Below are 20,399 nucleotides of genomic sequence, written 5' to 3'. Positions count from 1 at the left end.
TGTGTGTACGGTGAATATCTATCCGGGTGTTTGTGTGTACGGTGAATATCTATCTGGGCGCTTGTGTGTAGGGTGAATATCTATCTGAGTGTTTGTGTGTACGGTGAATATCTATCTGAGTGTTTGTGTGTACGGTGAATATCTATCTGGGCGCTTGTGTGTAGGGTGAATATCTATCCGGGTGTTTGCGTGTACGGTGAATATCTATCCGGGTGTTTGCGTGTACCCTGAATATCTATCTGAGTGTTTGTGTGTACGGTGAATATCTATCTGGGCGCTTGTGTGTAGGGTGAATATCTATCTGAGTGTTTGTGTGTACGGTGAATATCTATCTGAGTGTTTGTGTGTACCCTGAATATCTATCTGAGTGTTTGTGTGTACGGTGAATATCTATCTGGGCGCTTGTGTGTAGGGTGAATATCTATCTGAGTGTTTGTGTGTACGGTGAATATCTATCTGAGTGTTTGTGTGTACGGTGAATATCTATCTGGGCGCTTGTGTGTAGGGTGAATATCTATCCGGGTGTTTGCATGTACGGTGAATATCTATCCGGGTGTTTGCGTGTACCCTGAATATCTATCTGAGTGTTTGTGTGTACGGTGAATATCTATCTGGGCGCTTGTGTGTAGGGTGAATATCTATCTGAGTGTTTGTGTGTACGGTGAATATCTATCTGAGTGTTTGTGTGTACCCTGAATATCTATCTGAATGTTTGTGTGTACGGTGAATATCTATCTGGGCGCTTGTGTGTAGGGTGAATATCTATCTAAGTGTTTGTGTGTACGGTGAATATCTATCTGAGTGTTTGTGTGTTGGGTGAATATCTATCCGGGTGAATGTATGTACAGTGTGTATCTATCCAGGTCTTTATGTGTATGGAGAACAAACTGACTTCATTTTGCCACATGAAGGATGCAGGAAGCCTTTTAAGCCCTAACACCCTGTCATGTTTTTTGCAGATATGGCTGCGTTTGAACTTGAGAAGGGGTACAGATGGGATCTGTGGGACAGCCTGAATGTCAGGGGCCCCAACATGGGGGGGGGGCATGGCAATCTTTCATTTCCTCCTTGTAACTCATGGCTTTCTTTCTCGCCCTCTACCTATCTCTCTCTCTTTCTGCCTCTCTCAGTCTCCCTGTCTCGCTGACCTGTCCTTTTGCTGTTGCACCTCCTGCAGGATAATTCACCTGACAACAAGCTGTGTTGATCCCTGAATCTGGGTGCCTCCCCAGGCCTTGTCTCACTAAGTGCTGGGCCGGGCTGAGCCAGCCCATTGTAACCCTAACCCTTCTCGCACCTTTCAGCTTCACATTTGCACTGGCTCACTTTCTAATCAATCACTCTCGCAGTCACATAATCGGAATTCACGTCTTTTTTAACCAACCTCTGGTATCTCCTATTTCCGGGAGAATCGTTTTTTTTAAGAGGATTTATTTCTTTTATTTGACTTTTAATGAATTTATGCACCCCAGAGGATATGCCAGTGTAGCGCTTCATGAAGTCCTTTGTAGTTTTGCTGGGTTAACCCTTTTAGTCACTAATGCCAGCCACGTCAGGACGCCCCCCACTGGACATTTGAGCTAATTTCTGGGTGTTCCTGTTTTTCGTGTTGCGGTGTGGATTCGTTCGTGGCAGTAAACACAGCAGACAGTGGAGTCACATAAAGCTAAGAGCAATCACAGGTCCACCCACTCCCATCCACAAACCCAGAGTCCTGAATGACCCACCCCCCAGCAAACACAAGTCCCAGGATCAAACTCCCCTTTTCAACACAGAGAACAACAATGGAAAAATAACTGTTCATTAATCAGCATGCACCCCCCCCCCCCCCCAGGAGTGCAGTTCCTATATAAACCACTCATACGCATTGATTGGAGAGGGACGCCTATTGATGCGCTGATGAGTGAATGCTGATTGCACTGAGGCTCAGGCGAGGCCAAATTGTTTTAAATGAAGATTCTGTAAAAACCCGTCACTTTGAAAAGGGCAAACTGTGCAGGCAGGCAGGTTGAAATGGGGAGGGGGTCCTTTCATTTTCCGTAACAATAGGGGCCGTGTGTTTCCTGTCTCGTATTTGAGCCGTGGTTGTGAATTGGGCTCCAGTGATGCCCCCCACATACATAAATCTGGTAAAATCAGATTTATAGGTTCTCTGTACTAGGACACACAGTCACGGTGCTGGTGGATGATGCCTGTGCTTGGAATCAGTGTCAAAAGGCCAGCCTGTCCCTCGGCGAGGGGTCACACCAATTGGCTGTATCCTTGCCATGCCCTGTACTCACCCCAATGCCCCAGGTGGGTGGGGTTGGCTGCCCTATTCTCGTACAGATGGCATCCTCAGAACCGTGGGGGGGGGGGGGGGGCAGGGGTCCTGACCTGGGATGTAGTCTAACGGGTGCGGGGTGGGGCTGCAAGGCCCTCAGTGTTTGCCACTGCAGCAGCAAGCTGCCTAGAGAACTGCCCAACAGATTAGGGTGAGAGGAGCCCGGGGAAGTGCCCGAGGCCTCGCACACCACGGCGCCCCCATTAGGCCGGGTCGTGTGTGCTCTAGATGGCTGGGCCCACTGCCTGCAGCTGTCTAGGTCGGTTGCAGCCTTTGATATCATTTCTGTGACAGGGATTGCATGTGGTGGGCCTAGACACAGACAGGGCCTTCGTGCAGTCGGCTGAGATAAAGACGTATTGCATTTGGTGGGCTGAGACATAGACAGGGGCTGCGTGCGGTGGGCTGAGAGGCAGACAGAGACTGAGTGCAGTGGGCTGAGAGGCAGACATGTACTGTGTGTGGTGGACTGAGAGGCAGACAGGGGCTGCGTGCGGTGGGCTGAGAGACTGACAGGGACTACGTGCATTAGGCTGAAAGGCAGACAGGGGCTACATGTGGTGAGCCTAGACATAGACAGGAACTGCGTGCATTAGGCTGATAGGCAGACAGGGGCTACTTGTGTTGAGCCTAGACACAGACAGAGACTACGTGCAGTTGGCTAAGATGCAGATGGACTGCATATGGTGGGCTCAGACAGAGACAGGGGCTGCGTGCAGTGGGCTGAGAGGCTGACAGGGACTGTGTCCAGTGGGCTGAAACGCAGACGGACTGCATATGGTGGGTTCAGACACAGACAGGGGCTGCGTGCAGCACAATGAGACGCAGACAGGGACTACATGCAGTGGGCTGAGAGGCAGAAAGGGGCTGCGTGCAGCACAATGACACGCAGACAGGGACTACATGCAGTGGGCTGAGAGGCAGACAGGGGCTGCGTGCAGCACAATGAGACGCAGACAGGGACTACATGCAGTGGGCTGAGAGGCAGACAGGGGCTGCGTGCAGTGGGCTGAGAGTCTCCCACCCCACCTTCCTCTGACCTCACCGATGGTTTCTGTGTTCCCTGGTATGGCCAGTGTGCAGTGTGCTGTTTAACATTTCTGCTGTTTTAAAATGCCAGCCCAATGTTTCATTTTACATTTGTAGTGTTTTGAGTTCCCATTACAGTGTGCCATTTAGCATTCCTGGTGTTTTAAATTCCCAGTCTGGTGTGGCAGTTAACATTCCTAGTGTATTAAATTTCCAGTTTGGAAATGCTGTTTAGCATCCACGGTGTTTTAAATTGCCAATGCCATTTAGCATTCCCAACGTTATAAATTCCCTGTCTGGGAATGCTGTTTAGCAGGCCGTGTGTCTCTCCAGCCCCCCGGGACACATCCTGCTACTTGCATCTCTTCCCTCCTCTCTGACATTATTTGCTTGACTAACTTGTCCCTGTGGAACTAACATGGCAAAGTAATGATGTTTGTACAGGAAGATGGGCCAGTTCTGCTCAGCCCTGCTCTGTGGCCAGGGACACCTGCTGCTAATGGCTGAACATGTACTGAACACTCACTGGACCAAGCACTGACTGAACATACACTGGACTCTGACTGGACCCAGTACCAACAAAACACACACTGGATGCTGACTGGACTGAGTACTGACTGAACACAAACTGAGCACAAATTGACTGGACCTTGTACTTCCTGAATACTGACTGAACGCAGTATTCCCTAAACATATTTTGAACACTGATCAAGCCCAGTACTCCCTCTCAATAGATCCCCTTAGTGAGGTGGGGGCCGTTTGGCTGGACAAGCAATCTAAGCTACAGGGGTATATGAGAGGTGGGAGGCTGGAAGTTGCTGAGTGCGGTGAAGGAGCGTGTGCTAATGAGATGGGAGGAGGCCTGTGAATTCCTCAGGGGAGCCGTTGCTGGGCTGACAGCATGCTCAGAAGTGAGGGTATCGTGCTGCCGTCTGAGTCCGAAGTGGGAGCCAGCCTCTGCTACCAGGGCAAAGTGCATTTAATCACTGGGGTTGGGAGGGGGGCGACTTGCCTGGAATGGTAATTAGGGGGTGGGAGCGCATAGAACTGTTCTTGTCATCTCGTCCATCTCAGAGAAGTTCAATACGGTAATGAAGAAGCAGGGCAGCCCTGTGTATGCTGGCAGCCCTGTACTGAGCGGGCAAACTGCAACCGGGGGCCGCGGTCAGGTCTGGGGAGCACTGGAGGCCGGGGCGTCACGGTCAGGTCTGGGGAGCGCTGGAGGCCGGGGCGTCACGGTCAGGTCTGGGGAGCACTGGAGGCCGGGACGTCACGGTCAGGTCTGGGGAGCACTGGAGGCCGGGGCATCACGGTCAGGTCTGGGGAGCGCTGGAGGCCGGGGCGTCACGGTCAGGTCTGGGGAGCGCTGGAGGCCGGGGCGTCACGGTCAGGTCTGGGGAGCGCTGGAGGCCGGGGCGTCACGGTCAGGTCTGGGGAGCGCTGGAGGCCGGGGCGTCACGGTCAGGTCTGGGGAGCGCTGGAGGCCGGGGCGTCACGGTCAGGTCTGGGGAGCGCTGGAGGCCGGGGCGTCACGGTCAGGTCTGGGGAGCGCTGGAGGCCGGGGCGTCACGGTCAGGTCTGGGGAGCGCTGGAGGCCGGGGCGTCACGGTCGGGTCTGGGGAGCACTGGAGGCCGGGGCGTCACGGCACTCTGCTTCCTGAGGGTGTAGGAGCTGTCGGGTGTTGGAGTGAAGCTCCCCGAAGGTGGGCCTGGATCTTCCCACTGGCCCACATGCTTCTCCTCTTTTCCCCTTGGCATGGTGTGGCTCAAACCCCCCTTCAGCATGGTTAGCTGATCATTTGGTGACTTGCCCTGGACCATGGGCCTCATGATAACTCTGCACAAACGTAAATGTACCAGCACAGCAAGCTGAACCATTTGAATAAAAAATAAAAATTTTGAGCAGCCCCCCAAAGAGAACTGAGCCTGAGAACTGAACCTGAGCATCCTCAGGGCTGGCACTCTCCACCCACAGGCCCCACCCTCTCTACACCTATGCACACATGCTCTCGACACACACACAGGGTGCAGGCCTGCCCTCTTCACACACACACACAGGGTGCAGGCCTGCCCTCTTCACACACACACACAGGGTGCAGGCCTGCCCTCTTCACGCACACACACACACACACACACAGGGTGCAGGCCTGCCCTCTTCACACACACACACACACACACACACACACACAGGGTGCAGGCCTACCCTCTTCTCTCTCTCTCTCTCTCTCTCTCACACACACAGGGTGCAGGCCTGCCCTCTTCACACATACACACACAGGGTGCAGGCCTGCCCTCTTCACACACACATGCACACACCCCCGGGCCCCGCCCTCTTGACACACACAGATACACAGCCCAGAGCCTTGTGGGCTGGTCTCTCACTGAGTTCAGCATTCACCATACAAAGGACATCTGTGCCACGGCCCCACCCCCCACGTTTCCCAGCCAAAGCCCATTGGCTGGGCTCCATCCTCAGCCCCCCCCCCGCCCCCCGCCCTCTGTCACCCAGTCAGCCTGCATTCCAACACTGCATATCCTACTGATCACTGCCTCTGTCTGCCCTCTATCATCTCCACCCAGAAAATCAGTCTGTGTCTAAATGTCTCCACAATGTGGTAAAACCTGTTACTTTATAGTTTATGAGGAAATTTTTGGTCCTCACAATATAAACCTCAATTTTCTAAAAATCTGTGACTGCAGTCAAAACACTAAAAATGCCAAAAGTCTTGTTTTTTGTTTAGTTACTTATAGTTAGATCTGGGTGGGGGTTAGGGTTAGGGTTAACGATGTCCTGGTAAGGGTTAGGATTCTGGCCATAGAAAGGAATCGAAAGTCCCTTCAGTGATAGGAGTACATGAACTGTGTGTGTATGAATGTGTGTAAATATGTGTGTATGTATGTGTGTGTGTGTGTATGTATGTATGTGTGAGTGTGTGTGAGTGTGTTTGAGTGTCTATGTATGTGTGTGAGTGTGTTTGTATGTGTGAGTGTGTTTGTATGTGTGTCTATGTGTGTGTGTACGTGTGAGTGTGTTTGTATGTGTGTCTATGTGTGTGTGTGTACGTGTGAGTGTGTGTGTGTACATGTGAGTGTGTGTATGTGTGTGCGTGTGTGAGTGTGTGTGTGTACATGTGTGTGTGTGTGTGTGTGTGTGTGTGTGCGTGTGCGTGTGTGAGTGTGTGTGTGTGTATATTTGTGTGTGCAGGTGCACCTGCATTTCCTGCTGTGTGGCTTGTTTGTCTTCCCCTCCTCAGCTGCCCCCCCCCCGGGTCCCTCGCCGAGATCGATCGCTGGTCTGAGCAGCTGCTAACCCCGGGAAGTTGGAGTAATGAGTTCACATGTGAGGGCCTTGACTGGCCCTCCATGGCAGGATCCTGTCTGCCTCTTCCATTGCCTGAAAATGAAGAGGTGAAAATTGACCCCGCCCATTTCCATCTCTTACCGTTGCCATTTAGTTCCACGTGGTTTAGTGCTGAGGTAAGGACGGTAATGAACTCCATGCTTGTGTGTTTTCTGGCAGTATGTGTCCAAACATCTAAATATTCCTATATATAAACACTAGCTTTTTAGGGGCCCCCGCTCTGCCACCCTGCAGAGAAAGGTCCCTCCCAGCCACGCCGGGGACCCACTCAGATGGTCTGGACATCAGACCACAGCCGTTTTTGCCCAAGTCCGAGGTGGTGATCTTAGCACACCGCAACAGAAGCACAGGAAGGGGCTCCGCAGCCGGATTAACACGCCACTCCTGTCACACCCGTCTTGCCAGCCCGTTGTTACCACAGCAACATACCCATCCCCCCTCAGAGGTGGCTACCAGGGATGGGGTTAGGGGTGTGCCTGCATGACCGTGTGAAAATCAGGCTGTGTTAACAGCACAGTGAATATGGACTTCCTGAAATGAGGTCAGGAATATGGTGAGATCACCATAATTACATCAGCATTCCCCCCCCTTCCTGTAACATACACAGACATATGGTGTGAGGATGTCACCCCTCGCACCCCTGGGATCATTAAAGGTATAAGTCCAGCATGAGCCAGGGAGTCAGCGAGGACAAGCTGGATGTCCACATGTTTGCTGGCCTGTCCTGGCAGTGGGCAGGAAGAGGGCACAGGGCTGCTTATGCTCATGGAGGTCTGGCTGCCAGTATGTGTTGATGATTAACACAGGCCGTTCTGATGGCTCTACACTTTGTCAGCCCTCATACCTCCTCCTCACTGCTCCTCCTAACAGCTTCTTGCTACTCCTCCTCATAGCTCTCCCTCACTGCTCCTCCTCACTGCTCTTCCTCACTGCTCCTCCTCACAGCTTCTCACTGCTCCTCCTCATTCCTTCTCCTCACTGCTCCCACTCACAGCTTCTTGCTGCTCTACCTCATAGCTCTCCCTCGCAGCTCCTCCTCACAGCCTCTCGCTGCTCTCCCTCCCAGCTCCTCTTCACTGCTCTTCCTCACAGCTTTTTGCTGCTCTCCCTCATAGCTCTCCCTCACCGTTCCTCCTCACTGCTCATCCTCACAGCTTTTCGCTGCTCCCCTTCATAGCTCTCCCGCACGGCTCCTCCCTTTCTTGCATATTTAGTTGTTGTCCAAATGCATAAGTTGGTAGCTTGTGTGATAACTTAGTACCTGGACCTGGACCTGAACAAAGTGCCTGAAACCCCAGGCCTGGAAATGTAGGATGAGCCTGTGGACAGCCGGTCAAACACAGGCTCAGTATGAGCACCGGCCAATCACATGCCTCGGTACGAGCACCGGCCAAGCACAGTCTCAGTACGAGCACCGGCCAAACACAGTCTCAGTACGAGCACCGGCCAAACACAGTCTCAGTATGAGCACCGGCCAAACACAGCCTCGGTATGAGCATCGGCCAATCACATGCCTCGGTATGAGCACCGGCCAAACACTGCCTCGGTATGAGCAGCGGCCAAACACAGTCTCAGTATGAGCAGCGGCCAAACACAGCCTCAGTATGAGCACCGGCCAAACACAGTCTCAGTATGAGCAGCGGCCAAACACAGTCTCAGTATGAGCACCGGCCAAACACAGTCTCAGTATGAGCAGCGGCCAAACACAGTCTCAGTATGAGCAGCGGCCAAACACAGCCTCAGTATGAGCACCGGCCAATCACATGCCTCGGTATGAGCACCGGCCAATCACATGCCTCGGTATGAGCACCGGCCAAACACAGCCTCGGTATGAGCACCGGCCAATCACATGCCTCGTTATGAGCACCGGCCAAACACAGCCTTGGTATGAGAACCGGCCAAACACAGCCTCAGTATGAGCACCGGCCAAACACAGCCTCAGTATGAGCACCGGCCAATCACATGCCTCGGTATGAGCACCGGCCAAACACTGCCTCGGTATGAGCACCGGCCAAACACAGTCTCAGTACGAGCACCGGCCAAACACAGTCTCAGTATGAGCACCGGCCAAACACAGCCTCGGTATGAGTATCGGCCAATCACATGCCTCGGTATGAGCACCGGCCAAACACTGCCTCGGTATGAGCAGCGGCCAAACACAGTCTCAGTATGAGCAGCGGCCAAACACAGCCTCAGTATGAGCACCGGCCAAACACAGTCTCAGTATGAGCAGCGGCCAAACACAGTCTCAGTATGAGCACCGGCCAAACACAGTCTCAGTATGAGCAGCGGCCAAACACAGTCTCAGTATGAGCAGCGGCCAAACACAGTCTCAGTATGAGCAGCGGCCAAACACAGCCTCAGTATGAGCACCGGCCAATCACATGCCTCGGTATGAGCACCGGCCAATCACATGCCTCGGTATGAGCACCAGCCAAACACAGCCTCGGTATGAGCACCGGCCAATCACATGCCTCGTTATGAGCACCGGCCAAACACAGCCTCAGTATGAGCACCGGCCAAACACAGCCTCAGTATGAGCACCGGCCAAACACAGCCTCAGTATGAGCACCGGCCAATCACATGCCTCGGTATGAGCACCGGCCAAACACTGCCTCGGTATGAGCACCGGCCAAACACAGTCTCAGTATGAGCACCGGCCAAACACAGTCTCAGTATGAGCACCGGCCAAACACAGCCTCGGTATGAGCATCGGCCAATCACATGCCTCGGTATGAGCACCGGCCAAACACTGCCTCGGTATGAGCAGCGGCCAAACACAGCCTCAGTATGAGCACCGGCCAAACACAGCCTCAGTATGAGCACCGGCCAATCACATGCCTCGGTATGAGCACCGGCCAAACACAGCCTCGGTATGAGCACCGGCCAAACACAGCCTCAGTATGAGCACCGGCCAATCACATGCCTCGGTATGAGCACCAGCCAAACACAGCCTCGGTATGAGCACCGGCCAATCACATGCCTCGGGACGAGCGGCCTGTATAGGACATCACGTGATGCCGCTTCGGATGAAGGGCTCTGATAAGCAGCTGAATTCTTTAAGAAAAGCGGCAGAAGGCAGCTTCCTGGTATTATTCAGGAGATCCAAACCCCCGCCCCCCTGCTTCCACCAGCCCCACTGCAGCCGACTGTGTGGGAGACAGGAAGCCAGTGGAAGGGGGAAGAATGTCACAGTGGGGGTGGGCAGGGTGCCGATTTCTGTGTGAACCGCAGCCACAGCTGTGCTTTGGGGATGGGGGGGCTCTGGAATGTCATAATCCAGGGCCTCATGTGCCCCCCTTGCCTCCCCTCGCTGGGGCCAGCCTGGCATGGCCAGCGACACATCAGCCCCGGGGCCATGGGACCCTTGGCCCCGCCTCTCCGGAGCAGTGTGGGCCAGCTTCCTGCAGGAGTGCGGCTTGGCCTGCTAGCCCGGTCACCCTGGCCAGCCGCAGAGCATTGTGGGATAGTGGCAGCCCCCCCGAAAATCACATGCTCTCACTTTTGCACATAATCTTGGACACTCGGAGCAGGCCTCATTTCTCACTGGTGGAAGCTGCTTTCCTAAGTGGCTTAAACAGATTACTGAGGAGGTGCGGGTGGCTCTAGCCCCCGGGAAGGGTCACATGGACCAGGGTCCTCCACCTCCTCTCTCAAAATGGGTGGCAGAGTTTGGCTTTTGACACATTTGCTGCCACTATGCAGCTTTTAACTCTGGGTCACAGTTATTCCGTCTGTTCTGTTTAGGGTCCCTATTCAGGCAAATAGAAAAAAACAGAAAATAGAAAAACCCTATCTGGAGAAACTACTGTGAGCAAAGAGAGGGGCCCTCCCCCCAGATAAAGTGAGGGGTCATCATCTTCGCATGGAAACGCGGGCGCTCCTGCAGCTGTTGCTCCCGTTTCCCCCTGGTTGGGCCCCATCCATTCACTTCTGAAGCTAAGGGGAACAGTTGGGGGATGGGGGGAGCTCAGAGGCTCGACAGGTGGGGCAAAAATCACTGCTGAGAGCAGGAAAAACAGTATCACAGCTGCCCCATGCTCATGGCGACAGGAAGGAGCCAGAGGGGCCGTGGGGGAAGCAGCCAGGTCATAAGGCCGCCTGTAAGCAGAGAGCTCACAAAAGGCACGGTTCTTCCTCTTCTGTTCTCTGTTTTCCGGCCAGATGTGCCGTGGGGTTCCTTTTATAATCCCCACAGAAGGCGAAAAATTGCACTGTGCTGCATCGATCGAATCATCCCTCAAAGCAACGTGTGGCCAAATTAAACTCGCGTTTCTTCCTGTTGATTTTTTCACTCATAAAGATTTTTGGTGACTCAAGTTGTGGATGTCGCCGCAGGGAAAATCCAGCTGCCCACTTTCCCAGAAACCTGTAAGAGTTTCTCTGTATTCCTGCAGCCATCAGGGGCCCCACTGTGATGCGCGCCAGGCCACCCATGGGGCACGCATTGTCCCCCCTGGGTTTTTCCCACAATGCTCGCTGCTTCCGCCTCTCCGCAGAGTACTTCCCTGGCCCCGTATGGCAGATGGAGAGTGTTAACACAAACAGGGGGGTGTGCTTTGTGGCTTCACATGCATGTGCTATACAGCTGTGACAACAAGGGTGAAGGGGCACCGGGGGGGGAGGGGGGATAGCAGTAGAGAAAAGCCACGTAAACACTGGGGCTCCTCCGCATGCACCGATGACCAGGCTGGGCTCTCTTTTTGTTTAAGTGGCTGAATCCGTGATGCTTTCATTTGGCTCATGCAGTTCTGTCATTTCTCCTGTCAAATGGAAGAACAGTGTTTAGGGGGCTCGTGTGAGCAGGCATGGAAAGGGGCTTTTACTGTTCAGGAACATCAGCCCTAGGACGCCTGTGCCCAGCGCCTCAGCGCCCACATGCCGCTCCGGAGTTTGAGGCTCACTCAGTCGTATGAAGCTGTGACCGGCATCTTCGCTGACCTCACAGAGGCGGTGCTGGTCTCGCGGACACACTCGGCACTCGCGGCAGGTCGTGTGGGGACGCTCCCTACTCCACCTCTTTTACTGCTTTCAGGTGTTGATTTTATGGCCAAGCAGTTTTGGAATTTGCACTCACTTTTCCTAAACAGGTTTGAAGGGAGGTTAGAGTTTTACAAACCTCCGTATGGCATTAAGCCTGAGCAGCCTGCACCCAGGCCAGGGGTATTGGGGGCAGAGAAAGGCTGCATCCACCCCTGCTGTCACCCCCTGCACTCATTCATCTCTGGATCAGTACTGGTGATCGTGTAAAGGTCATGTGAGCCAAGCACACCAATTAGTTGTGTACCCGCTAATTGGACTTCCTGGGGGGGGAGGGGGGGTCTCTCCCCTTGTGAGTAACTGGCACCTTTTCCTCCCAGTTATTGTGTTTGCTCTCGCTAGTATCTTGGGTGGACAATAATATCCCATAATAATATACATGTCCTGAATGTGGAAAGTACCTGCTGTCACCTGGGAGAGTGGAGGCAAGGTGTGGGGTGGGGTGCAGTGCATGTGTGTGTGTCTGTGTCTGTGTGTGTGTGTGTGTGTGTGTGTGTGTCTGTATGTGTGTGTGTGTGTGTGTGTGTGTGTGTGTGTGTGTGTGTGTGTGTGTGTGTGTCTGTGTGTGTGTCTGTCTGTGTGTGTGTGTGTGGAAAACATCTTTTTTTTAATACCATCATCCGCTTCCACAAAAAAACAAAAACAGGTTTTCTGTTTTGCCGATTGGGGATTAGGGGTCACTAATTAGAGTACAATAGGGTCAACAGGAAGAGCTCACAAAGACAGGAATGCAGGCGTATGTAGCTCTGTGTGTGTGTGTGTGTGTGTGTGTGTGTGTGCGCATATCTTCCTGCCTGTTTCCAAGTCTTCTGTTTGCTGCTTTGTGCTGCCAGTTAACTCCGGAGATGGGATTGACTACAGCCAGCAGAAGCGTGAAAACGTCGGCGATCTGATCCAGGAGACGCTGGAGGTGTTTGAGCGCTACGGGGGAGAGGACGCCTTCATCAACATCAAGTACATGGTCCCCACGTACGAATCCTGTCTGCTGAACTGAGGGCTGCTTCGCAGAGCCGTCGGCGAGTTCCACACGCCGCCCTCCTCCTGTCCTGGGAAACATGTTAAACATCTGCAAGCTGCACCATTCACACAAAAAGAGCCTCATTAAAGCAGTACTGTTATTTCTCCTTACTCTGCTCCTCCTCGTCTCCTTTCAGTCCCTCCTCGGTCATCTGCCCACTGCCGCACTTCTGCTACGATGTGATTCATCAGGGCTGAATGAAATCAGAGGCGTCCATTCCTGTCGTCCTCGAGGTTAAAACAATAAGACGATAGCGGCCGACACTCCGGCGTTGAAGTGCTGCAATTTAGCTGCAGTAATTACGGCACAACAAGACAAGGCGGGAAACACCAGGGCACGTTTAGCTGCCAGACCGTCCTTTGTACTTAACAGCTAAAAGTTGCAGTTCAGCAACAGTGACTGTCAGCATGCACTAGATTTAAGGCAGGAAGGGGGTCTGTGAAGGAGGAGCCCATGTCTGTGGGCGAGCCTGGGCTTGCTGGGAAACGGCCGCTGGAATGACAACCAGCCGCATACCTCCCGCTAACGCCGCCAGTTACTGCGGAGGTTGTTTTTCAGACCTGAATGCGGGAGCAAGCATCATTTATGGGGGAGGGGGAGGTGCTTCAGGCCAAGGACCCCGCCAGAGATGCCTGGGGGGGGGGGTGTCATTAGCCTAGCATCCTGGGCACCCTGTGGATCGAGTGCTGGTAACCCAACCCCTATGAGATCACCAGTCCACAGCTGTCCCGCAGTGAGGGGGGGGCATCGGACACGGAGCAGGGCCAGCTGCACCCATGACGGGTCACCGTGCTGGGGGAGTGGGCTACACACCCTCCTTCCCCTGTGATATTCACTGTGGTGGTATCAGGGTGTTATCAGGGGTATGGGGGAGGGGCATCTCCACAGTCTGTCTGTCGGCGCTGTGCTCCCTCACCTGCCTGGCAGTGGACTGTGGGGGGAGGGCCAGAATCAGTGCCGCATGCACAGGACCAGCACATTCCACACCATCAAGGCAGCCTGGGGCGGCTGAGGCCTCCCTCACAGCCTCCCTCCGTCCTGTGAGCCTGACTGCTGTCCCATGCTCTTCCATTAGGTCATATTTGGGGAATTAATCTGCGTAAAATGGCATTTTGTTTTTGTGATTCGGGGATTTTATGAACCCTGAAAGTTAACAAGCGGCAAAAGGCGGGGAGCGCCCATGCTGTCAGTCAGAACATTTTAATGGCCTGGGGACAAGGGGGTGGGGAAAGGCCTGCGGGGGGCAGCGCAGAAAACATCCTCTCTTTGTGTTTGTCTGATCAGCCTCAGCAGGCCGCCTCTCACGTGCCTCACGTCGGGTCAGCCGTGGGGAAGGGGCCTGCGTCCCAGTTTACAGACAAAACCCTTGCACATTAAACCTCAAAATAAAACCTGTCAAACAAAATTAGTTTGCCTCTTAACAATGCCTCCTTATTTATTTCCCCTGAGGCGTTTACATAATTCTCTCCCATTTTTTAATTTTCAGAGTGTAAACAGTGTGGGTTATGGTCCCATTTGCCTGGCTATTTTCCTAAAGATTGACATGTGTGTCCCAGTCAACCTCCAACCTCTGCATGTTGTGCGTCTGCACCTCTCTGCTTCTGTCCCCAGTCGTTCCTTCATTTAATTTATCAAGTAACAGACAAATTTAACAAGTCACATGGCAAAGTGTGGAATAAAGAAAAATGAATGAAATGAAGGCTTAGCGTGTAGCATGAGCCCCAAGCCCTCACATGATAACTCAGGAAGACTGGCAGATCCCAAACAAGCCCCACGCTCAAGCCAAGCATCAGCCATGATCAACAAATGGCTACCGTGTCTCCAGAAATTTGTCTGAGTTCCCAGAAATACTGTCTCTAATGCTTTCCATATGCAGCATACACCACAGAGGATTAAAGGAGAGCGACCAGGTTAGGTTTCTGGCAATCTGTGAAACGGAGAGGGTATGGAATCCCAAACAAGAAACAGAGCCAATCAGAGTAACGAGGCAGGAGCCCTCAGCAAGGGGATATGGGGGAGGCCATGTGTCCTGTTGGTGAAGCACACAGGATCAGTCAGGGGACATGGGGGAGGCCGTATGTCCTGTTGGTGAAGCACACAGGTTCAGTGAGGGGACATGGGGGAGGCCGTATGTCCTGTTGGTGAAGCACACAGGTTCAGTGAGGGGACATGGGGGAGGCTGTGCGTCCTGTTGGTGAAGCACACAGGTTCAGTGAGGGGACATGGGGGAGGCTGTGCGTCCTGTTGGTGAAGCACGCAGGTTCAGTGAGGGGACATGGGGGAGGCTGTGCGTCCTGTTGGTGAAGCACGCAGGTTCAGTGAGGGGACATGGGGGAGGCTGTGCGTCCTGTTGGTGAAGCACACAGGATCAGTGAGGGGACATGGGGGGAGGCTGTGCGTCCTGTTGGTGAAGCACGCAGGTTCAGTGAGGGGACATGGGGGAGGCTGTGCGTCCTGTTGGTGAAGCACACAGGATCAGTGAGGGGACATGGGGGGAGGTTGTGCGTCTTGTTGGTGAAGCATGCAGGTTCAGTGAGGGGACATTGGGGGAGGCTGTACGTCCTGTTGGTGAAGCACACAGGATCAGTGAGGGGACATGGGGGAGGCCGTACGTCCTGTTGGTGAAGCACTGTGTGTGTGTGTGCATAGTCTGTGTGAAAGTGTGTCTTGTGTGTTGTGCATGTTGCGCTCCTTGAGTCTGTTGAATTCACGGCTCTCAGCCTCCTCCGGCCTACAGAGCCCCCACCCCCCCAACATGGGCCACCTCCTCCACATGTGGATGCCTGTCAGAGCGGCTCTCCAAAGGCAAACTATTAGCAGCAACAATGAGGAAGGGAGAGCACCGCTGCAATGGAAACAAGCTACCCTCAGGGAGCCATTTGTCTTGCTGAAGTCAATGGTGTAGGAGCCTCGCAGCTTTCAGAGCACATGCAGACTTGTCAGAGGTGCACTTGGGAATATGGCCCATTCCAGAAGAAGATGGCCCAAAGGCTGGGGATATAGAGGAAAGTGGCCTGGGGGCTGGAAATATGGCCCGTTCCAGAGTAAAGTGGTCCGTGGGCTGGGAATATGGCCGCATCGAGAGGAAATCGACTCAGGAGCTAGGAATACAGCCCCTTCCAGAATAATGCAACCCGTGGGATGGAAATACGGCTCATTCCAGAGGAAAGTTGCCTGGGGGTTGGGAATACGGCCCCATCGAGAGGAAAGCGACTCGGGAGCTGGGAATATGGCCCCTTCCAGAGGACAGTGGCCTGGGATTTTACATACATAATACATGCTGGAATCAGTTACAGTGAAAGCAGAGCTATAATCGCTGAATGAATGATTTATCTGCTAATATTTGCTGGGCTGGGTGTCTGGCCGATTTATGAAACTGAGCGACCGTCACTCGACTTACGCTGAGCCCCACCCAGTGTGGAGAATATGCATGCAGCGCACTGACAGCCCTCCCTGTCAAGGTTGCAGCAGGGCCCTCCGTCTTCACCCCCTCCCCCCAACACGGCCTCATGTGCTTCTCTGCCCCTGTGCTCTGTGTCCTGAGAGAGGCCTTCATTCTTCCTGGTGTCAAAGACTTTGGAAAACTGACGCAGTGAGGGGAACTACCTCGAAAGCTGGCCCACAGAGTAGGGCAAACAGGAAGATGAGATACAGACTCAGCTCTGCAGGCAAGAGAACGGCGTCGCTTAATAAAGCCAGAAGCCAGCAAGCACGAGTGAGTTCAGCACCTTCAACTTGTGGCCGTCTCATACCCCCTCCGAGGCGTATGTCAGGCCAGCCGGACAGCTAAAAGCTGCTGGAGAATCACATAAGTGGAGAACCACAACAAAGGGGCTTTGTCTGAGGCCACTATGCCTCCCCAGTCACTGTTGGTCACGTCACAGGAAACCACACTGCAGGAGTCCCAAAAGGCATGGCCCGTTTGATTACATTCCCATGCATGGAGGAGGGCCCGTCATCATCCTTGTGACTATGGCATAAATTGCAAATACAGCTTCTTTATTAAAGGCTTTTTGTGTGGCTGATTTTGTGATTGGTGCTTTGTAGTTTTTATTCATATAAACGACACTGTGGTTGCAGTGACCCTGCGATGGCCAGCCCCCTCCAAAAGCCGGCTTCCTGCCAACCCAGGAAGTGAGCTCATCTGCGATGGCCAGTCTCACAGGTTCCTCCTATGTCCTCTTCATGAAAGAAGACAGACACATGCCAAATCGCTATCAACTGCACTGCTAATTGGATTAATTTTTAAATGGAGTCCGTGTCATTAAAAAATGATGAAAACATGATGTTGTGTGGGATTAGTATCTCTCTTAAAGAGTCACAGGAGCGCATGCAAAGAGCAGTGCATGACGCAACCCTGACAGACGCTCAGTGGGGAACCAATTACCATGAGCATGATGCAAATAAGCATAAAGGCACATTCAATGTTTTAAATAAATGCTAAATATTTCTGATAACAGAATCTTGGAACTTGTCCATGGATGCTTTTGAAAGGTAACCCTAAAAACAACCAGCAAACCCCATGAAAAATGACACGTGTATCTTAAAGAAACAGGGAGAGATTTAGCCTGATCAGCAGTGGCGGATGTAAGGGGTGGAAATAAATATATGGTCGTTCCTGTCACCACCCTACTCCCAAATAATAAAAAACGTGGCATTTTATTTTCCAAGCGGAAGAGACACGGTGTGGATTGACCACCCTCAAAATTTTCTGCAGCACCACTGCTGATCAGGAATCCTTGGCTTATCCATCCGTACAAAACCAAACGTGTCCGTGGCAAGACTCATCTGTGTCTGTGGCGAAATGCTGCGATTGAGAAATACAACTATGTAGGCTGCATAGTTAAATAGCATGTCCGTGGTAAAAAAAAATAATATTTTGGTCAAAATGCCTCTCGGAATTCACCACGGTGTTGGCCTCCGATTTTGGTTTCTTATTGCACAGAAACAGCGCAGGCGTAGGGGTAGGTGTGTTAAATATGCCTGACGGGGTGGGAATGGGGGTGCAGGATTTAGCGTTTGCCTGTTTTCACTCCAGAGGATGGACCCAGCACTTTCTGTGATAAGACACCGGCCAGCTGGGTCCCGGACAGGCCTTGCTGTCTGGAGGAATTCCTGTCAATCTCTAATGACAGACTGACAAGGCGATCTGTTCGGTGTCAAGGCAGGGGAGGGATTTGATGTCCGTGAATATCTCTCCCAAGATAACTGGAGTAGACCTACAACACAGCTATGAAGGAATGAAGAAGGTGAGCTGGGGTCAAGGGTAAAGCTCACATTTAGGCAAGTCCTGCAGACATCGGGAGGTGAAATTAAAATGCAAAGCAATAAATTACTTCTCCTGGAATAATCGAGGGTAACATTGAAGGACTGGGGGTTCGTTCAATGCCGTGAATCTCTGGGTGGCTTGTGACATTGGCTAATTCATTGAGCTAATTAAATGCAGAAAATCAAAAACACAATTTTCAGTCTGGAGTACAAAGCATGCAATGACTCTGAATTGTGTCTTTCATCCTGGAGAAGAGTGTGGAAGTTGTCAGCATGTATCTCGATGAATAAAACAAAAGATTTGCGTGTTTCATTATTTCGCATTTACTGGTACCGAGGACAGTTTAATTCTCTCTATGTGAACTTTTGCATTATTTCTAAAAGTCTGATCAGATTTGGATTTCAATGGATTTTGCTGCAGTTAATTATACACCAATCAGCCATAACATTAAAACCGCTGACAGGTGAAGTGAATAATATTGATTATCTTGTTACAATGGCACCTGTCAAGGGAGCCATTATATATTACGAAAGTGAACAGTCAGTTCTTGAGGTTGATGTGTTGAAAGCAGGAAAATGTCCAAGTGTGAGGATCTGAGTGACTCTGACAAGGGCCAAATTGTGATGGCTAGACGACTGGGTCAGAGCATCTACAAAATGGCAGGTCTTGGTGTTCCTGGCGTGTACCTACCAAATGTGGTCCAAGGAAGGTCAACCGGTGAAGCAGAGGTCATGGGCGCCCAAGGGTGATTGGTGTGCATGGGGACCGAAGGCTGGTCTCTCCGGTCTGATCCCACAGGAGAGCTACTGTACCACAAACTGCTGAAAACGTTAATGCTGGCTGTGATAGAAAGGTGTCAGAACACACAGTCATCGTATTGGGCTGCAGACCGGTCAGAAAGCCCATGCTGACCCCTGTCCATCACCGAAAGCGCCAAAGTGGACACGAGCCTCAGAACTGGACCATGGAGCAATGGAAGGAAGTGGCCTTGCCTGATGAGTCACGTTTCCGTTACATCATGTATGTGTGCCTCATTTAAAAGGGGCAAAGATGATACAGGATGCATTATGGGAAGCAGGCAAGCCAGCGGGGGCAGTGTGATGCTCTGAGCAATGGTCTGCTGGGAAGCCTTGGGTCCTGGCCTTCATGTGGATGTCACTTTGACGCGTACCACCTACCTAAACATTGTACAACCCTTCATGGCGGTGGTATTCCCCAATGCCAGTGGCCTCTTTCAGCAGGATAATGCACTCTGCCACACTGCAGAAATTGTTCACAAATGGTTTGAGAAACATAAAAACGGTTTAGGGTATTGACTTGGCAAGGCAAGTTTAGTTAAATAGTACAATTCAGACACAAGGCAATTCAAAGTGCTTCACAAAGGTATAACTCTAATAATTAGGCCTTCGAACTCCCCAGAACTCAGTCCAATCGAGAATCTGTGGGATGTTCTGGACAAACAAGTCCAATCCATGGAGGTCCCACCTCACCACTTACAGGGGTTACAGGATTTGCTGCTAACCTCATCCTACCAGATACATTAACCTTCAGAGTCTCCTGGAGACCATGTCTGGACGGGTTAGAGGTGTTTTGGTGGTAGGAGGGGGACTTGCACAATAATAGACGGGGGTCTTAATGTTATGGTTGATCGGTGTGTTATTCGTATTATTGTGTTCATCAGCGTTTCTGTGTAGCATAGCAGTGTGTTATACCAAAGGAACTGGCCGGGCTGTTTGCTGAATGTCAATAAACCCACCGGATTTACCTGGCTGAATTCAGCCAGGTAACATCGCGGCAGAATGATGATCTGTTGTCTGTTTTACCTTAAAACAAATCTCTGTCCAGGTTAGTTTTAACGTTATCTCATAGCGTTACTAGCATTTTTCCCACACCAATTCTTGCCCTTTGACTAACTAAAAGACGTTACCGTTTATCAAATACGTTATTCAATGCTTATAAATGAAGACAATGCGAGATGGTTTTTTTACTAGAAATAATGAACACCTATAATTGCAGCCCACAACGAAGGCTGTGTGAAGAAAAGTATTTTCAGCCTGGATGTAATGTAATAGTATACCAGTGACCAAACTTTACACACCTGGAGACCGAAATCCTTTGTTAGGTATATTGTTTATAGAAACTGTTAAGATATTATGTTTTCCGATTGTTTTTATTATAAATACATTTGTCACAAGATTAGATAACACCATGTGCGGTCGATATGTGTTTTTCTTGAAGTATCCATGCTTGAATGACGTGGTTTAACATCGCATTTATTTATCTGGTAGACGCTTCGTCCAAAGCGACGTTCATGTGGGGTAGATAATACCTAACAAGCATACAGCTGTCATTGAGCCAA

The 20,399-nt window shown here is 51.8% G+C and overlaps 1 protein-coding gene across 1 annotated transcript in view; it reads left to right on the top strand.

Annotated features, from left to right (window-relative positions):
• pacrg (PARK2 co-regulated) overlaps window positions 1–12,881 on the top strand; it is a 69,586-nt gene extending 56,705 nt beyond the window's left edge. The window contains exon 5 of the mRNA XM_048975633.1: window positions 12,587–12,881. Within this exon, the coding sequence (XP_048831590.1) occupies window positions 12,587–12,747 (161 nt within the window). The 3' untranslated portion in view covers window positions 12,748–12,881. The remainder of the gene's footprint in view (window positions 1–12,586) is intronic.
• The last annotated feature ends 7,518 nt before the right edge of the window (window positions 12,882–20,399 follow it).

The sequence above is a fragment of the Brienomyrus brachyistius genome, chromosome 14, assembly GCF_023856365.1.
Source record: "Brienomyrus brachyistius isolate T26 chromosome 14, BBRACH_0.4, whole genome shotgun sequence".
NCBI lineage: Eukaryota > Metazoa > Chordata > Actinopteri > Osteoglossiformes > Mormyridae > Brienomyrus > Brienomyrus brachyistius.
This window is presented reverse-complemented; position numbering and strand designations above follow the sequence as displayed.